General features: G+C 36.7%; 1 protein-coding gene across 1 annotated transcript in view; it reads left to right on the top strand.

The window, feature by feature from the left end:
- LOC138697570 (fibroblast growth factor receptor-like 1) overlaps positions 1-18722 on the top strand; it is a 36201-nt gene extending 17479 nt beyond the window's left edge. The window contains exons 5-7 of the mRNA XM_069822916.1: positions 5040-5227; positions 5501-5672; positions 9481-18722. Coding sequence (XP_069679017.1) covers positions 5040-5227; positions 5501-5672; positions 9481-9776 — 656 coding nt within the window. The 3' untranslated portion in view covers positions 9777-18722. The remainder of the gene's footprint in view (positions 1-5039; positions 5228-5500; positions 5673-9480) is intronic.

The raw sequence follows: 18722 nt of genomic DNA, 5'->3' as shown, positions 1-18722 counted from the left end.
TCCCATTTGTCATGAAATAATCGTTTTCTAACGCGTACACACTGCTTTGATAATACCATTATGCCACCACTGATATTGCTTATGAAACTGATATAGAACCTGCCCACGCCTAGGAACTACGTGAGGGAGGAACGGGGACTGTGAAGATGATGTCCCTCAGAGCGATAAGCTCTGTGAAGGTCAGTGAGGCACAAATTCTCAAGTGAGGCACGATGCCCATCTCTGCTTTACAGTGTACAGCTTGATTTAGGGATTTTGGCCCCTGCAACAAGGAAGTAGATAGACTAAGAACGAATTACTCATCACTACTGGCGTGGCTGGGTCACACAGGTCAGGCCGCGCAGTCATAACATCTAACACTTCCTTCTTATCATGTCGCGGTACACTCCATCTTAAAACACAATATTCTTCCACACATCCCGTTACTAACCACTAGGTCTGTTGACTAAACAATGTCATGATGACTTATATTTTCTTGACATGAGTGTCCCTTAGCTACGAGCATAGATATTATTTTCATTCTCCCTCTTCCCCTCCTATGCACATTTGTGATCAAATTTCTTTCTTATGACGCAACACACAGCTCGCTCACTAGCCAAACATCCAAGGATAAGGGCCATTAACGCTGAATCTACACAATCTACTTCGAAGCGTTTACCATAATCCATTGGAGGGGTTGCAATATACAGAACGGATGGTAACTTCTGCACCAAAATTTAAGAAGTGATTCTATATGTTAAATATAACAAAACTTTGATTACACTTTTCCTTCGGTGAAGCACCGTTAAGCAGGAAAAAATAGTCTTTGCCCAATGTTTGCAGCACTCTATTGTGGTAATGACCCGAGAAAAATGGCTGATCGCTATGCAAGCAGATAGGTAAAAATAATCTGAACAGTTACTATCTTGAATATTTTTTTGCAAATTGAACCGTTTAGCCATGAAGTTAAGTTGAATAACAGCGAAAATCGTTGAAATAAATCTTGCAACGCAGCGCACATTGCGTGTTACCGACTCAATACAGCAGGGGGAGGGGAAGGTAAGAAGTGCAGGCCACGCTTGCTTAGAGTTATTGCAGTCGCCGTGATGTTGGCAAATGCTTCATAGAAACATAACGATTTGCTCTAAAACGGTGAATGTTAGAGAAAAAACTTATTTATATGTTTCAACTCTCTCCTCATGATCTATTATCAGTTTCATTTTGGTGCAGAGGTTACCATCCGCCCTGGTGTCGTTCAGTTGTGCTTTAACATGGACGCAAAACATATGCGTGCACAATACATGTGTAACTATAGACAGTTTAAGTTAATTGAGGCGGTAGCCGGAAAATGGGCCCTTAGGTCTAGAGGCCCTTTTTAGGGAGAATGTTTAATTCGATTCTCTGTTTTAAAATATACCTGCTTACATAGTTTCGTTTCAATATCTTGTAAACAGAGGGCAGGGTAGCTAATTTATTGAATTCAGCAAACATCAGTGAAGATGATCCTCAAAGTAAGTGTGAGTTCATCTAGGATGTGCACTAAAGTGAAAATTGCACCCTGAAGATAAACTTTTAACTGAGTGTGAATCCATTCCAGATTAATACTAAATAACCTGTAACCTGTATTCTGGTACAATTTGTGGCATAACTATTAGATATACATAGGTAAGAAATATAATTTTACTAGTCCACACCTGTGGAGTAACGGTTAGCGCGTCTTGCCGCGAAACCAAGTGGCCTGGGTTCGATTCCCGATCGGGGCAAGTTACCTTGTTGAAGTTTTTCCGGGGTTTTCCCTTAACCCATTACGAGCAAATGCTGGGTAACTATCGGTGCTGGACTCCGGACACATGTCACTGGCATTATCACCTTCATCTCATTCAGACTCTAAATAACCTAAGATTGATAAAGCGTCGTAAAATAACCTACTAAAAAAATAATTTTACTAAAATGATTATGAAATTGTAAAACTCTGTAATGTGCGTTGTTCAATGTTGATGTTTAATTTCTGCTAAAATATAATCATATTGAAAATATTTTGATAAAATAAACTTGTTCTCTGGAAAAAAGGTCTATAAAATGCCCCAATAAAATATATATATATATATATATATATATATATATATATATATTTATATTTATAACATTATTGAAGTCGGAATGCATTACTTAACAAAAACGTGTAGACAAATATTATTGTAACAGTATGAAAATTTTATATTTTTATAGACGAGATGTCGCTGAGTCAATGATTCAATTGAATTAGTTCTTGATTCAGTTCTTTTGAATTGAATTGAAATAATTTTAAGGCTTTTTCCTGCACGTCTTCCCTTCTTCTGTTTTCTCTTCAACTTCTCTCTCCTAGACGTCCCTACCTCTTATTGTACCACTTCTCTCCTATACATGTGTCTACTTTTATTTTACTACTACATCTATTCTGTCACGTAATTCTACATATCTCAAACTATACTATTATATCATACAAATCCAATTTTACTTACCTTGGCGGTTTGGAGGGGATTCGTTCCTGGGACCTTTGGCACCATAATACCTCGCCTTCACACGCTCGGCTAAACAGCTACGTTGTGAAATAAAGTTTAAAATAGGTCTCTTATGTTTAGGGTAGGATTAAAGAAAATAAATAAAACAGATAAAGCAAATTTACGTAATCTAAATTATTCCTGACGTTTAAAAAACAATAATTTACTTGTTTATAGCAAAGAAAAAAGCTGGAAAAATATGCATAAAGAGGACAACATTGACGTACACTATCTATGACGTCACATTTCCAAAGCAACCTGATAAACAAGCATTGTTGGTTCAAGCGCCATTTTCAAGATACTACGAGTAACGACAGTAATAATAATTTTTTGCATGAGCCATGGAAAGTAAAAATAATTGTAATTTGAGAAAACTTTTCAGTAATTTGAGCAGTGAAGAAGAAGAGATTGATTTCGCCATGTCGTATAAACTAATACCCGACAAAAGTGCAAAGAAATGTGTGAGTTGCAAATCAAGCGATAGTGTGAATTGGCAGAGAAGGGCAAAATACTCAAACCATTCTGTTTGAAGTGTAAAAAGTGTAAACAGGAAACGTCTATAACCCACAACACATGGTTCGAAAACACAAAAATAACTATACGTCAAAGCTTGGTTCTTATTTATATGTGGTTGCTTCAAACAACTCTTCAGATAGCTGCTTCAGAGGCAGAAGTTCACTTCAGTACTGCACTAGATTATTTCTGTTTCTGCAGAGAAATATGTTATGTTATAATTACACAAAATACCAAACCCATAGGAGGAGAAGGACACATCGTGGAATTAGATGAAACACATGTCTACACCAGAAAATATAAAAGGGGCAGACTTCTCAAAAACGAGAAAAATAACGTATGGGTTTTTGGAGGTATCGATAGAGAGACGAAAGAATCGTTTGTATTGAAAGTGGAAAAAAGAGATAAAAATACCTTGATACCTATAGCCTAATTAAGTCATTCATCAAACCACATACTAAAATTATGACGGATGGTTGGAAGTCTTACAGTGATTTGAAAGATGAAGGATATATCCATGAAGTTGTGAATCACTCGATAGAATTTGTATGTTCTGTGCACACCCAAAAAGTGGAACGAATGTGGAAAACGCTGAAATCGGTTTTAAAAAGAGAAGGCAGGGAAAGTGAAAATGATCATTTATATGTGTTTGAGTTCCTATATCGTGAACAACAGAAACTGAAAGGAATGACTACACCCAGTGAAATGTTTCCGCTGTTTCTACAGCATATCCACGACACATATCCAGGGTACGGAATAGAAGGATTAAAACCTAAAGACTACATTCCTCAGCAATGAGTGATAGTGTCATACGAGCAATGTTTTTTTAGGAAGTGTTCAATTATTGAAAGAAAAACTTGGAGAACTATACAGTGTTACGTATTATAATACGAACAATAATTGTAGGAAGTCTTCAGTTAACAGTGAATAGTATATCTAGTGAACTATACAGTGGTCACCAAGGAATCACTTATTTATATGAATTATTGGTAGTTTAATTCTGAGCGTGTTACCTAGCTTCGTATTACAATGAGAACAATGATTGTGAGAAATGTTCAGTTAAAGAAGTGTTCAATTAGGTGAATGTTACTTATGTCCCGCCCACTATAGGAGACATATGCCAGTTTTACACTAATCCTAAACATATTTAGTATAACTTGTTGCTTGCGAGCCATCCAAAACCCCGACCTCCTCCCGATACCCCGCTTTTTTCATCATGTGCTACACGTCGGATCATCATCGAGGCTTGCAGCCCTGATACCCCGCTTTTTACATCATGTGCTACACGTCGGATCATCATCGGAGCTTGCAGCCCTGATATCCCGCTTTTTACATCATGTGCTACACATCGGATCATCATCGGGGCTTGCAGCCCCAATACCCTGCTTTTTTCATCATGTGCTACACGTCGGATCATCATCGGGGCTTGCAGCCCCGATACCCCGCTTTTTACATCATGTGCTACACGTCAGATCATCATCGGGGCTTGCAGCCCCAATACCCCGCTTTTTTCATCATGTGCTACAGGTCGGATCATCATCGGGGCTTGCAGCCCCGATACCCCGCAATACATCATGTGCTACACGTCGGATCATCATCGGGGCTTGCAGCCCCAATACCCCGCTTTTTTCATCATGTGCTACAGGTTGGATCATCATCGGGGCTTGCAGCCCCGATAACCCACTATTTACATCATGTGCGTGTAATAAACAATAAGCAAATCATCTTTGATTACAGCAGTCACCAAAGAATCGTTCACTAAAGTGAACTATTTAATTCTGAGCGTCACCTAGCAACAAGAATCGTTGCTTTGAGTAAACTATTTAATTCTGAGCGAGTCGCCTAGCAACAGGAGTCGTTCATTCAATTGAATCATTGACTCAGCGACATCTCGTTTATAAAAATAAAACTCTCAATCATTGTTTTCTCGAAACGTGACTTTTGCTTATGGGCCCATTTTCCGGCTACCACCTCAATTATTTGATTAGTTATTATAAACTATTTCAGAAATGAAAGGTTCGCCACCAGAATTCCTGGAAGACCAGCCGAGCAATGTAACAGTCCACACGGGTGAATCTGCTGTTTTCCAGTGCCGAGTCCATAGTAAAGTGCCTCCAAAATTTTTTTGGTTACGGAGGCAAGATGAAGACACTTCCAGTAATGGAGAAATTACTTACCTGAATAACACATACGAAGTGAGTAACGTCTAATATAATACCGTACGTACCTATTAGGAATTAGTTAATGCAGTGTCAGGTACACCTATAGCAGACTAACATGTACTTATTCTTTGGTCCAGGAATAATTACTCGGAATGCAATGCATAGCAATCTTTACTGCTCTTCCCTTGTTCTTCCTCTCTTTTGGTTCGAGGTTCGATATGGCATGGTGACTAATGCTATAACAGTTTGTTTACCTGTATTCTAAAGTTCCGCGAAATCTAATTTAAGTATTCTGTTCTTTTCTAGCGCCTGCGGTCCAGTGGAGAAAGAGACTTGTCAAATGAAGTTTACCTAAGCAAACTGATTTTACCCCGAAGCTCACAACAGGACAACGGGTACTATATATGTGTAGCAATAAGTGACGGAGGATTCCAATATAAAGGGGCATACTTAACAATATTGACAAATACTCCTCTAGGTAAGAGACACCAAATCATTTATACCAATTATTTTGCTTTAGAAGCACTAGTACCGTATGTTAAGAGCTATAATATATACTAATAATAAATCTGTAGCCAAAATTTTTCTGGTAATTTTCGATTTTCCAAAAATAATTGGTGTTAACATGTATAATTAACCATCCTGAAACCGAAAATCGCTTTTTTTGAAATTTTTGTTTGTATGTCTGTCAGTCTATCTGTCTGTCTGTCCATCTGGATGTTTGTTATCTTTTCACGCCATAATGGCTGAACCGATTTATATGAAAATTGAAATATAAATTAAGTTCGTTGTAATTTAGATTTTAGGCTATATGGCATTCAAAATATGTTATTTAAAAGGGAGGTTATAAGGGGGCTTGAATTAAATAAATCGAAATATCTCCCTTATTATTAATTTTTGTGAAAAATGTTGCATAACAAAAGTTTCTTTAAAAATGATTTCTGATACGTTTCATTCCAAGCAAAATTTTGATGGGATCAAATTGCACCAAAAACGGATGTTTTCTGAGCCAAATGATCATAATTTTAATTATTTGCATGTAATAACAATTAAGAAATATGTTAAAGGAGTTATCATTGCACTAAATGATCGCATTTAAATTATTTAAATACAATTTAAATTAAGTAACATATTAAACGATTTATCCTTCTATCAAACACGAATGTTCCCTGGACTAGATGTCCTATTTTAATTTTGTAATTACTTTATGTAATATTTCTAACAAGTGCAGCGGAGCGCACGGGTACAGCTAGTAATCAAATAAAGTTATTCCATTTCATTTCGATGACATGAAGTTAGAGCTCCATGCTTTCTTAACGCCATAACATGATATGATGATGTTTTTACAATCATGTCTCACTGTCTCACATATGAGTACCTGATAGGACACACACTGCAGACAATCTTTCTCTTGACCATGCCCACACCCTTACACGACCATTACAATGTGTAAGACAATATCTGGATTCGTCGGAGAAGAGTACAGACTGCCACTGGTTCAGGTTCCAATCAGCATAGTTTTCAGCAAACATAAGTCTTGATGCCTATGTCGATTTGTTAAGTTTGATTTTTTAACAGGCCTTTTTTGACCGTATATTCTCTTCCCTTAATCTGTTTTTCTTATGGTTTGGTCTGAAACCCGGACTCCAGAAGCCATACGGAGGTCTTTATCAGGTCTCTTTCAGTTTTTGTACACTGTCGAAGAGTAGATGTGACAATGTAGGTATCTGTCTTAGCAGAGGTTTGTTTTACGGCCCTGGCTAGGTCTTCTACAATACTGACTGTCTCTCTGTGCCTGTTGCGTAATTTGGACACCACAGAAGGAGGAACAGCAAACTCTCTAGCCACTTGTCGCAGAGAGTGACCTTCTCGTGAGAGAAGTAGAACATGATACACTTCAAACTCATTTAAATGGTTCTTCATTTTTCTATATACGCTTTTAACACTTGTATATCACTGATTAAATTGCAAATTTCTTAATCGTGTTAATATTTGGTATTTACCTTGCTTGACTAGTTCTGTAGTCTTGTGCTTCATTGTCCAAAGCCTAGTCCAACGGTAAAGAAATTTGCAATTTAGTCAGTCATTTAAATGCCTCATTTTGTCAAAAGCTTTAATAAACAAGACAATAATCAGCATTCGTTACCATAGCAGTGCCAGAAAGTTGGTCAGTTAGAAGTTGTCAGGGCTTTCCATAATCAAAGATTTTTTATTTCGGGTAATTATTCTGAAGTCAGGCCATGAATCTTTAAAATTCTTATCCACAGATTAAATTTACGTTTCGATTTATATATTTACCAATTTTTACCATCACAGCTTCAAAAAACAATAATCTATACAATTTATTATGTGTTGCCCTAATTGTTTTGACCAGTGTATATACATTAATTTATTAGTATTATATATTATGACATCAAAAATAAAACAAAAATGAATTTTAAAACCTATAGGGACAGCTCCCTTTTCTGAGTGTTTGTTTACAAGCCATAGTTGGCCTGCAGCACGAAAGCAATGGTATTGTTTTGTTGTTGTTTTCTAATGCCAGGCGTTTGACAATAAACACATTTGACCTCTTGCACTCCAATATTTTTTAAAGATATTATCATGGCCAGCCACTGAAGCACAGATTTTGAGGTGTTGCGAATCCATTTCTTGGTTTGAGTTGCACAATGGGCAGTTAGGGGACTGATATATTCCAATTCTATGCAGATGTTTGGCCAAACAATCATGGCCTGTTGCCAATCTAAATGCAGTTACAGACGATTTTCGTGGTAAATTGGGAATTAACTGTGGATTTTGATGCAGAGAGTTCCATTTTTTCCCTTGGGATTGTGTTATCAAATTTTGTTTGTTGAAGTCTAAGTATGTAGATTTAATAAATCTCTTCACAGAGTAATACGCAGATTTAGTAACAGGTCTGTAAGTAGCAGTGCTGCCCTTCTTTGCTAAAGCATCCGCATTTTCGTTTCCTAGGATTCCACAGTGGGATGGTATCCATTGGAATACAATTCTTTTATTGAGTGATATTAATTGATAGAGCATTTTAGTTATTTCTGCTGTTTGAGATGAAGGTGTGTGTTTAGAGACTATTGATAGAATAGCTGCTTTGGAGTCTGACAATATAACTGCATTCTTAAATTTATTGATGTGGCATAGAAGATTCCTGAGACATTCACTTATTGCAATGATTTCACCATCAAAACTTGTTGTTCCATATCCAAGAGATCTATAAAGTGAGAAGAGACAGCACGTAACACCTGCACCAGCACCTTGTTCTCTGGAGATCAAGGATCCGTCGGTGTATAAATGAAGCCAGTTTTGTGGAGGGTACCTAATATTGTCTCTAAAGACAATTGTTTCAGCATTTCAGTGTTTACTTCTGATTTCAGTATTTCTTCTGTTAAATTTAGATTATATTCTATATTTAATAGAGTTAAAGGGTTTGGTTTAATTTGTAAGTTTTCTTTTAAATTCGGGATATTGATTTTCTGTTTTAATTCTTGAACAATGGATATGAAACTTTTTTGAGTTTTCAATCTACAGAGAGCACTGTATGAATGCCAATTGTTTCCTGGTAATCTGATAAGTTTTTCATATTGAATCAGTGCTTTTTCTTCTATTGTCATTTTGATACTATTAATATTAGTGAGGAATCTCATAGAATCTATTGGAGTTGTTTTGATTCCACCAGTAATGAGTCTGAGAGCTTGGTTTTGAACATATTCTATTTCGTTTATGAAAGGTGAAGTAATTAAAATTTCTCCGCAGTATGTCAGCACTGGCTGTATAAACATATTGTATGTAGTATTCAGAGTATTCCTAGAGCAACCCCATTTCTTTCCTGCTAGTCTTTTTAGAAGGGAGAATCTTTTACGAGCTTTTTCAGAAATGTATTTCAAATGGTTGCTCCATGTTAACTTACTATCGAAAATAACTCCAAGATATTTGGATTCATAAGTCCTAGGAAGGTGTTGGCCATTGTATTGGATATTGAATTCTCTTTTTTTTTTTACCAAGTGAAAATATTTGGTAGTTACTTTTGCTTAAATTGAGTGTCATAAAATTTTATGTATTCCATTCATTTAGTTGATTTTGAACTTTAAGAGCAGAATTTTGAATTTTGTCTCTTTGTCTGTAAGATCCGGAAGTCCACAAAACTATATCATCTGCAAATAGTGCTGTTTTCATGTTTGATTCCTCTAATAGGGAGGGTAAATCATTTATATAAATATTGAATAAATAAATGGTATTGTTTTACAGTAACATAATTATTTGCTGTTTTGCAGAACGAAATGCCTCTGACAGTGTTTCATCATCTTCACTCCCACTTCTGTTCCTGATCCCTGCAGCACTGGCTCTGGTGCCGGTGATGGTTTGGGTATGTTGCCAGTGGAAGAAACGCTGCAGAAGGAACCATCTGTCAGCACATTCTCGTCAAGATCCTATAATAATAATTGAGTCTGTACATCATAACAACAATCCTGTATCCAAACTTCGTGGGTACACACCAGTCAGTAGTTCAGGATACTGCAGCTTGAACGAGTGCAAGAGGCACTGCCATCACTGTAAACACCATGCATAGCCTTGATTTCAGTGTCATATTTGACAGACATTTCACGTTCCTATTTATTAGAATATTTTGCTCACATGATGTGCCTTCCAAGGAAGAGAAAAGAACAAATATTCAAAGCTGTGTTCTTATAGCATTTGAAGACGGGTGGTTACAAACCTCTGCTTATGATTTACAACTAAATTTGCTACTTATGGCAGCTAATTTGTTCATAGTAGTTGTAAGATGACTGACAAGGGAAACTTTTCATTGCTCCCCTTCAGATTTTAACAAATGATAGCTTATTTTATTGCTCTGAGAGACATGAATTAGAATATAAAATCAAAACCTGCCGAAGTTGTGATTAAAAGGGCATAAATAACGTTACAATAATCATGAAAAAGTTTTATGTAAACATATATGGACATGGAATAGGTTTCGAAAGACATTGAGTTGGCTCAATGGATAGCGTGTTTAGTTGTAAAGTAGGGGACTCTTGTTCAAATCAAATATACGTCTTGTCTTTTTTTTTCTTATGTTTTGTTTTCTTGTGTAATCCTTTTTGTTAGTTTTTTATTGTTCTTTCATTATCTGGATTCTATTGACAAAAAACCGGTGTTATTACTCTAAACCGATAGAATAAAAATGTTTGTTACTCATTTTCTTGCGAACAAAACAACAATTCTACAATGAATGACAGTGAAAGGTTTCATTACTGAACAAATGATCAAAACAACACATATTGTCGCATATGCTACAACTCATAAATGCCAGAGTGTCACACTTGAAATATTTGTACGAGGGGGATCCAGGAAATAACGACCGTTTTGTTGTAATAATTTTAAAAAATATATTTATTTGAAAAAAACAAAGTCTGTTACATAACTGAAGCTTCCTTTACTTCTCTACATAATCACCACCTACATTTAAACATTTGTCGTATCTGTTCACTAGCTTTAGAATTCCCGTGTTATACTCCTCTGCCGCCAGTTCATTAAGCCAGGTGTTCACTGTCTTCTTCAACTCTTCATCACTTCCAAAACGCGTACCACCCAGAAAGTCTTTCAGCTTAGTGAAAAGGTGAAAATCGCTAGGAGCAAGGTCTGGACTATAGGGCGGATGATCAAAGATTTCCCAACCGAATTGATCCAGCAATTCTCGAGTTGAAGCAGCAGTGTGCGGGCGGGCACAGATTTTGTGGTAGCCAAGATGTTGCGACACAATTTCACCAAGCAAAGAACGAGAAATGTCAGGAAAGGTAATATGCAATTCGTCGAGTGATGTGCGCCTGTCTTGCAAGATTCTGTCGTTCACTTTAGTCTTCAGGTCTTCTGTGATGACTGATGAGTGATGGGCGTCCGGGTCGAGTTTCATCGGGGACATTTGTTCGCCCATTGTTGAACATTTCGCACCATTTTCTCACATTTCTTTCATTCATTACAGTATCACCATACACTTCTTTCAATTGCCGGTAAATTTCTGCAGGTTTCAAATGTCGGGCATTCAAAAATCGAATCACACTCCTTACCTCACAGTCGGCTGGATTATCAATCACGTCGTTCATTTTGAAGTAACATAAAATGCACAATGGCGACTTGTTGCAACCAGTACTCACAACATTATGAGAACACATGTTAAGGAAGCCAGTTGACCTTCAAACAAGGAAGGGGAGTCAGCTGCTCGGCGGGTATGCGCGAACGGTCGTTATTTCCTGGATCACCCTCGTACTATTAATTATTAAATGTAATAAGTCCTTATTCAAGTACTTGGCAATAGTGTTGTCTCTTGGGGAACTCGAACACTTCAAAATTTCCGAAATTATCGTACAGTAGTTTGCAAAAGTCACGAGCTGTATTTAACGGATTCATCTAACCACCAAAATTGTCTCCAATTCAAGATCTAATGCACCATGTGTAGTAAAGAAACTGAAATATCAAGTAGATGCACGGCAAGAATCTTCCCGCCCGTTCAGCTAGAACCAACTGAGGAGGGATCTGTATGTTTCTCCATGTTGAATCTTTCGTACAATACTTTTAACACTTGAATACAAATAATTGATTAAATGGCGATCTTACTCGTGTTAATTATGTAAGCATGTAAAAACCAAAAACTCAACATACTAAAACACTATGAAATATACAGACACACTAAAACACACCCTAATCAAATTGATCAATTTCAGAACACACACACTATTTGACACAACTCTTCATCACACGAACGCACCCACACAACAGGCAGTAAAGTTGAGATAGCGCCGAGTTCTAGTAGGCTCTGAGAATGGTGTCAAGTAACACCGAAACAGCTGTAAGCCGCACATGCTTACATAATTAACACAAGTAAGATCGCCATTTAATCAATTATTTGTATGTTTCTATCGGTCAGAAGTCCTGCCCTCTACACGTTTTTGTTTTTAAAAGAACAAAAAGTAAGAAGTAGCCGGGAATCGAACACAGAACTTCTACTCGAAAGGCACGTCACTAATCGGATGAGCTATGCAAACGATGGTATAATGATAAAGTATTGCAGTATATCTATTAGCATGTAGTAACTTTTAACTAGGACTTGCGCCCTTTAGAAGCAACTTAAGCATATTTTCAAGGTTGTTTCTTATTCTCGTTTTCATGAGCTTCGAAATTAGCTATATTCCATTAAGATGTGAAAGGGGTGTGATGAAAAGTTTTCCTTGTGAGAAACGGTGACAGTATTGAAGAGTGGCGTAGGAACGAACTATGTACAGTAGTGGCAAAAAAGACTGGACCGACCCTTGTAGCTGATTTCAGAGCCTTGTTCACTCCATAGCACGATAGACTGGTAACTAAGACTTTCGTGTTTCGAATCCTGCCTGGGAAGGAAACTTTTTTTCATTCTTTATTCAAATTTATTCCCAATACTTTTCGATTGCTGGTAAAATTCATGTCCAGGGAATAATAAATTAGTTAAGTAGTAAAATATCGCTGCAATCGAAAAGTATTGGGAATACATTTGAATAAGGAACAAAAAAAAGTTTCCTTCCCAGGCAGGATTCGAACCACGAAAGTCTTAGTTACCAGTCTATCGTGCTCTGGAGTGAACAAGGCTCCGAAATCAGCTACAAGGGTCGGTCTGGTTTTTTTTTTGCCACTACTGTACAGTACGTACATCGAGATACAAGAACGTACTACATTTACTTGCGTCATTGACTTTTCGTGATCTCTTGCTGACATGTTAAAAAAATTATCAATAATGAACAAAGATCATTGTTTTTAATCAATCGTGAATAGCAGTTGATGTACGAAACAATTAATTATCTTTTTCTGTTTATTTCAGACTTAAGTCAGTTACTGAAGAGATGATAAAAATCAATATGATGTAATGTACTGTCATGTCTTTAGTGATCGACATCTAATTTATCTATGTATGGATCAGTTGCAGTTGAACGAGTATTGTCCATCAGGCAGAAATTGACGCAAATTATATTCACTGATGATATATTTTAAATGGACTGCTCCACTGCAAATTGTAAGGATATAATATTATATTCAGGGGCGGATGCAGGATTTTTTTCGGGGAGGGATTTGAGGAGATAGTAAAAATGGAGTAATGAGTCACAAACATTTACAAGTTGGCCTGAGTAGCATAGTCGGTATAGCCTTCTGTGCTCGAAGTTGCAGGTTCTACCCCAACCCAGCTCGATGGCATTTAAGTGTGTTTAAATGAGACAGGCCTCATATCAGTCGATTTACTGGCATGTAAAAGAAGTCCTGAAGGAAAAAATTCCGCACACTGGCGACACTGATATAACCTCGGCAATTGCGAGCGTTGTTAAATAAACCATAATTTTTTTATTTTAACATTTACAATGAATGCAGTACAAAAACAATGACAGAATGGCATTTACAGAAGAAGGCGACGAGGCTTCTTAGACATTTCATCCAGTACTTCATGAGCTTTTACTTCTACATTTTTATGTATATACATCAAGGCCAGTCCATTTAATCTGTCTGCTCCCATCGTGCTCCTCAAGTAAGTCTTCAAATACCGCAATGTTGAGAATGACTGTTCTGGCGTTGCTGTAGTTGCAGGCAACGTGCAGAAAAGTTTCAGCACCTTGCAAGTGCAGGGAAAAATAATTTCATTGCACCTGTTCAAAGATGATACAAAATCAGTAGGTATTAGGTGAAGATTTTTCTGATCAAGGAAATTTCTTCTCCACATCTTCAATTTATTGAAGAAAGACTCTGGTGATGCATCAACATCATTGGGCCACTAATTTACTACAACCTGAACAGCAGTTTCTAAATCTTCATCTGATGCTCGCACTATGTTTTTAGGCAGAAAAGTTTGTATGGACTTTAGGATTCTCTTATGATTTAATTGTTGTATTGGGTAATTTTACGATGCTGTACCAACATCTAGGTTATTTAGCGTCTGAATGGAATGAAGGTGATAATGCCGGTGAAATGAGTCCGGGGTCCAGCACCGAAAGTTACCCAGCATTTGCTCGTATTGGGTTGAGGGAAAACCCCGGAAAAAACCTCAACCAGGTAACTTGCCCCGACCGGGATTCGAACCCGGGCCATCTTATGATTTAAAAACCTGTCCTTGAGCTGACTAATGAAATAGTCTAAGAAGAGAAGGAAAATTAAAAGCCTAAAATACCCTCCATGACTCTCTGTCTTGAAGTAAGAACTCTGTGTTTGTCTTCCTGCAGTTCTTGGAATTTAACACTTTAGCAAAGAGAATTTACGTGGAAAACTCTCTAATTCCTACGTGCATTCACGAATTAAAATTAATATTATTTGTTTTTCTTGTTTCGTATTTTTTCTCAAAATTTCGCGAGGGGATATATCCCCTTAATCCCCCCCCTTGCATCCGCCCCTGATTATATTCTTATGAATATTTATATTGAGAAGTAGCTGATTCAATTTTTATTTCTTTAACAATCAACCTTAAGGTTTTCTTATAACTCAAAATACGTACAATTGAGGCTCTCTAAGGCTGCTCTCTGACTATCTAGTTGCAAGTGTTTTACAGTGTAATTTGTTATGTGAGATAATAAAAGACAGGACTTTTCATGCAGTAATGACAGGTACAAAAACAGAAACCGTAGACAGCAGCTCATCTGTATGTAATATATAGACCAGTGATGATATTTCGTTTACAGAAGTGAGTCTATTCTTCGACTCTTAAATGTGTTCTTCATTTTAACATGCCCGGATGTATAGAAAGGACTATAATAAATTCAGAACTGCACTGTGAACTCGAGAGTCATAAGAACTGAATGTTATTAAAAATACTTAACTGAATAACTAATATTTGGACAGGCATTTCTAATAATCACGCACAAAAAGAATGACTGGATAAAGTATAGTTTCAGCTTTTCTATAGTCGCAACGTTGTTATTACCGTCATGACTCCTCTCTGCTTACGTCTTAGGAAGTGAAGGCTCTATAAAGTCTAGGTAGGTAGTATCGTTCGCCATTTTTGTTCTTTCGTTGCCGAGCTACCATACGAGGAATCTATTTGCCACACCGTTAAACATTATCATGTCGTAGCTCCTATGATAATAAATCAACTGCACTGTAATTGAGCGGCAAATAACGTCTTCATGTGCTTTCTGCGAACGCCAACGAAAGAGCCTAAATGGCGGGCGATTATATTAAGTATTTATCGAGCCTTAAGAAATGAATAACGTCTTCATAAGCGAATCACAAGACACACACATTTAAATGTGGCCGACCTGCAACGCGATTGGCTGCCGGAAATTAGAGCGACGGGACTATAATACCAAATATTAGTATATTAGCCTATATGCTAGTCAACAGTCATGTTATGTGTATTGAAACTGGCAATGTAATGAGAGAATGCAGAAACTAAAAATGAGTATCAGTTAAGTCGGAACCGGTGAAAATACCTCCCTTAGAAACTGTTTATCAGTATAGCTATATAGTTATACTTGCAGTGAAAAGTACTAAGAAGTCCGTTCTCAGTGGTTACCATATAATGCTGAGGATGTTAGGTTTTTAAAATTGATAAAAGTCTTTGGAATTATTTCAGAATGGAATTCTAGCTTGGAGTACCATATCATAAATCTATAGAACGTTGAAAACTCAATCATTCGTTGAAAGGCTCTGTGCAAATTTTATTAGCTGTTTTTTTACCCATGCCAAAATTAGTATTCCTAGCATGTGTAGAAATGAAGAAATGTGAACATTTGTATTTTCTCTAAAAAGGAAAAGAAATATGGATATAATTCGTGCAATTTGTTTACCATTTGTAATGGGATATACAGGGTGGGAGTGAAATAATCTTGCAGATTAAAAGGGGCGATAGGATACAGTTAAATGAATAGAAAATCTGTATTACGTTTTGTGATTAAATGCATGGTTAATTAGAAAATTTATTTGGAAATTTCAGCAGTCTGGCAACATCGCTGCTAACATAGTCCTCTTTCTTCTCATAATACAGATGTAAGAGGTCAACAAACTCAGGTCTTTCTCGCTACGTGAACCTTCTTCTGTGACTACAACATTAGAATCTGGTTGCATCATTCAGTGGCTTCAAATTAATGGTTTTTAAATTAAATTTACATGAAAACGATCCACGCTATTGAAATATGCCAGAGCAATAAATTATTATTTATTAGATTTCCTATCCATATGGACGAAATTCACGATCCTACTCTCAGTAGTTATCGCAATAAAAGGGTGTTAAACATTTGGGAGGAAAAAAAAAACACATTTTTTCTGGAAAAATTAGAACTATTCACCAATATGGTATTTGCTCTGAAAATCTGCAGAGTTATTTCACTTCCACCCTGTATATTGTACAGTGTCCTGTTTTTCGACAGCAGTACTTAATATAGTACTTGTATTATTAGTCTTCAAATTGACCATAATGCCAACAAAAACATACAGAGAGTTCATCCATTTTGAATCTTGTGTACACTACTTTTAACACTTGAATATAAGTAATTGATTAACTAGCGGATTTACTCGTGTTAATTATGTAAGTTTGTGCGGCTTACAGCCGTTACACATACAACCCAAAAACCAAAAACTCAACACACTAGAATAATACGAAATATACAAACACACTAAAACACACCCCGATCAAATTCTCAACACACAGATCAATTTCAGTACACACACACTATTTGACTCCACTTTTCAACACCTTTCAACAATCAAACGCACCCACATAACAGGCAGAGAAGTTCGAGATAACGCCGAGATCTACTAGGCTCTGAGGATGGTGTGATGAAGCACCGAAACAACTGTAAACCGCACAAACTTACATAATTAACACAAGTAAGTCCGCTAGTTAATCAATTAATTATACAGAGAGTTCCTATGCAGACTGGTTCCAGCTAGTAATGTTCCATCGGCTTAATGACCATAGTACGGAGTGCCTGGCCTGAGGAAGCTTATCGGTAAGGGGTGGAGTGACACCGGTCTGCATAGGGAAGTGTGCATGGACCTGTCCATATGCCAGCATATGGCCACTTGCCACCTGACAACAGATTTTGTTAGGTAGAGATTGGAGTGGGACTGGTCTGCATAGGAACTCTTTGTAGTTACGCAAGTAAATATGGTACAAGTTCCCTAATGACAGAGGTCTCCAAAACACGTATAATCATTCATGATCCCAATGCTGCCCGCCGAACACAGTGTGCTGTAGAGAAGGGGGAGAGACTCGTACCTCAACAAATGGGAGCGGTCAGTGAGGGATTGTGGCAACGATCTCCCTTGTGTTTACAAATAATAACATCGAAAGGATAAGAGATATCATACGTTTGTATATTATTTTGACATACTAGGAAGCTTCTACTTTTGATTGGGGAATGTTCAATAATGGAACAATTCATTTCGCATTACATCTAGAAGACATTCTGTATGCACGATTTTACAAATGCTCATTCTGTAAAGGGCTTCATTGATTTTCCAATATTCCAAGTTAGAACAAAGCTAGCAAGAAGTTTTTTTGTTTAAGACTGAGGATACGTGTGTGATTTGTGTTTGTATTTTCTTGTTTCAAATTTATCAAAACATTTGTATGTATTTCACCTAAAATGAAACGAAAACTGTAAGTATAATATGTTACGAAACTGAGTGTAAACGTATCGTAATATACTTATTATTATGTATAACCAACAGTTATACAGACGTCCCAAAATAAATTATTTTCACATGTTGAATTTTAACACACTCTTAAGATTTTTCGAACAAGTTAAACATTTCATATTCTTCCCACTAACACGAAAATATATTTCTCTTCCCTTTCATCCTTGAATGTACTACGTCCATGATTAGAAGACATTGTGAAACGGTCGAACATTCCAACACAATGATAATGGCAGTCCGCCACTGCTCTTCGTTTGCGCATAAACATTGAGTACAGTACAGGTGGGGATGGGTGAGGCGGAGTGCGCGCATTATGTACTGGCTTCGGTTCTGTTCAGGTGCTTACTCGTGAGTACGCTTTTGGAGACGTCTGCCTAATGACATAGCAACAATGTTTTAATTGTTGAGTTTATTTGTAGAAATCTCTCTTAGCAACGGCTTGAAAATGTTATAGTAAAATTCAGTTTTATTAAATTTTTTGTGCGTTCTTGTTTCATCTTGAAGGGGGGAAAAAGTTTCGACAGTACTGTAAAATTTGGAAGTAATGACAGTAAGAGAAGTAAAGTGCTGTGTTTGCTGAATCATTCCTGCATGTTTAGAGTTCATTGTAGTGTGTTGCTATGATGTGGAAGTGACTTACCATGATGTTCTTTCTAGTAAACTATGAAAGAAACAGTTTTGTAAATAATTAATGTAAAGATACTATATCCATGTCAAACAATTTTGTATTAATTGCAGTCATTATAAAGTAAGATAATTTATTTAGCATGAAAATTTACGAGTATTTAGAAACTCAAATGTTTGAAAGTGAGATAATGTAATACAAGATTTAAAATCATTATTATTTAGCCCTAAATAAATCCTAAAAACGAAA

Source organism: Periplaneta americana, chromosome 4 (genome assembly GCF_040183065.1).
Source record: "Periplaneta americana isolate PAMFEO1 chromosome 4, P.americana_PAMFEO1_priV1, whole genome shotgun sequence".
NCBI classification, from domain to species: domain Eukaryota; kingdom Metazoa; phylum Arthropoda; class Insecta; order Blattodea; family Blattidae; genus Periplaneta; species Periplaneta americana.
The sequence above is the reverse complement of the archived record's forward strand: the minus strand, read 5'-3'. Positions and strand labels throughout refer to the sequence as shown.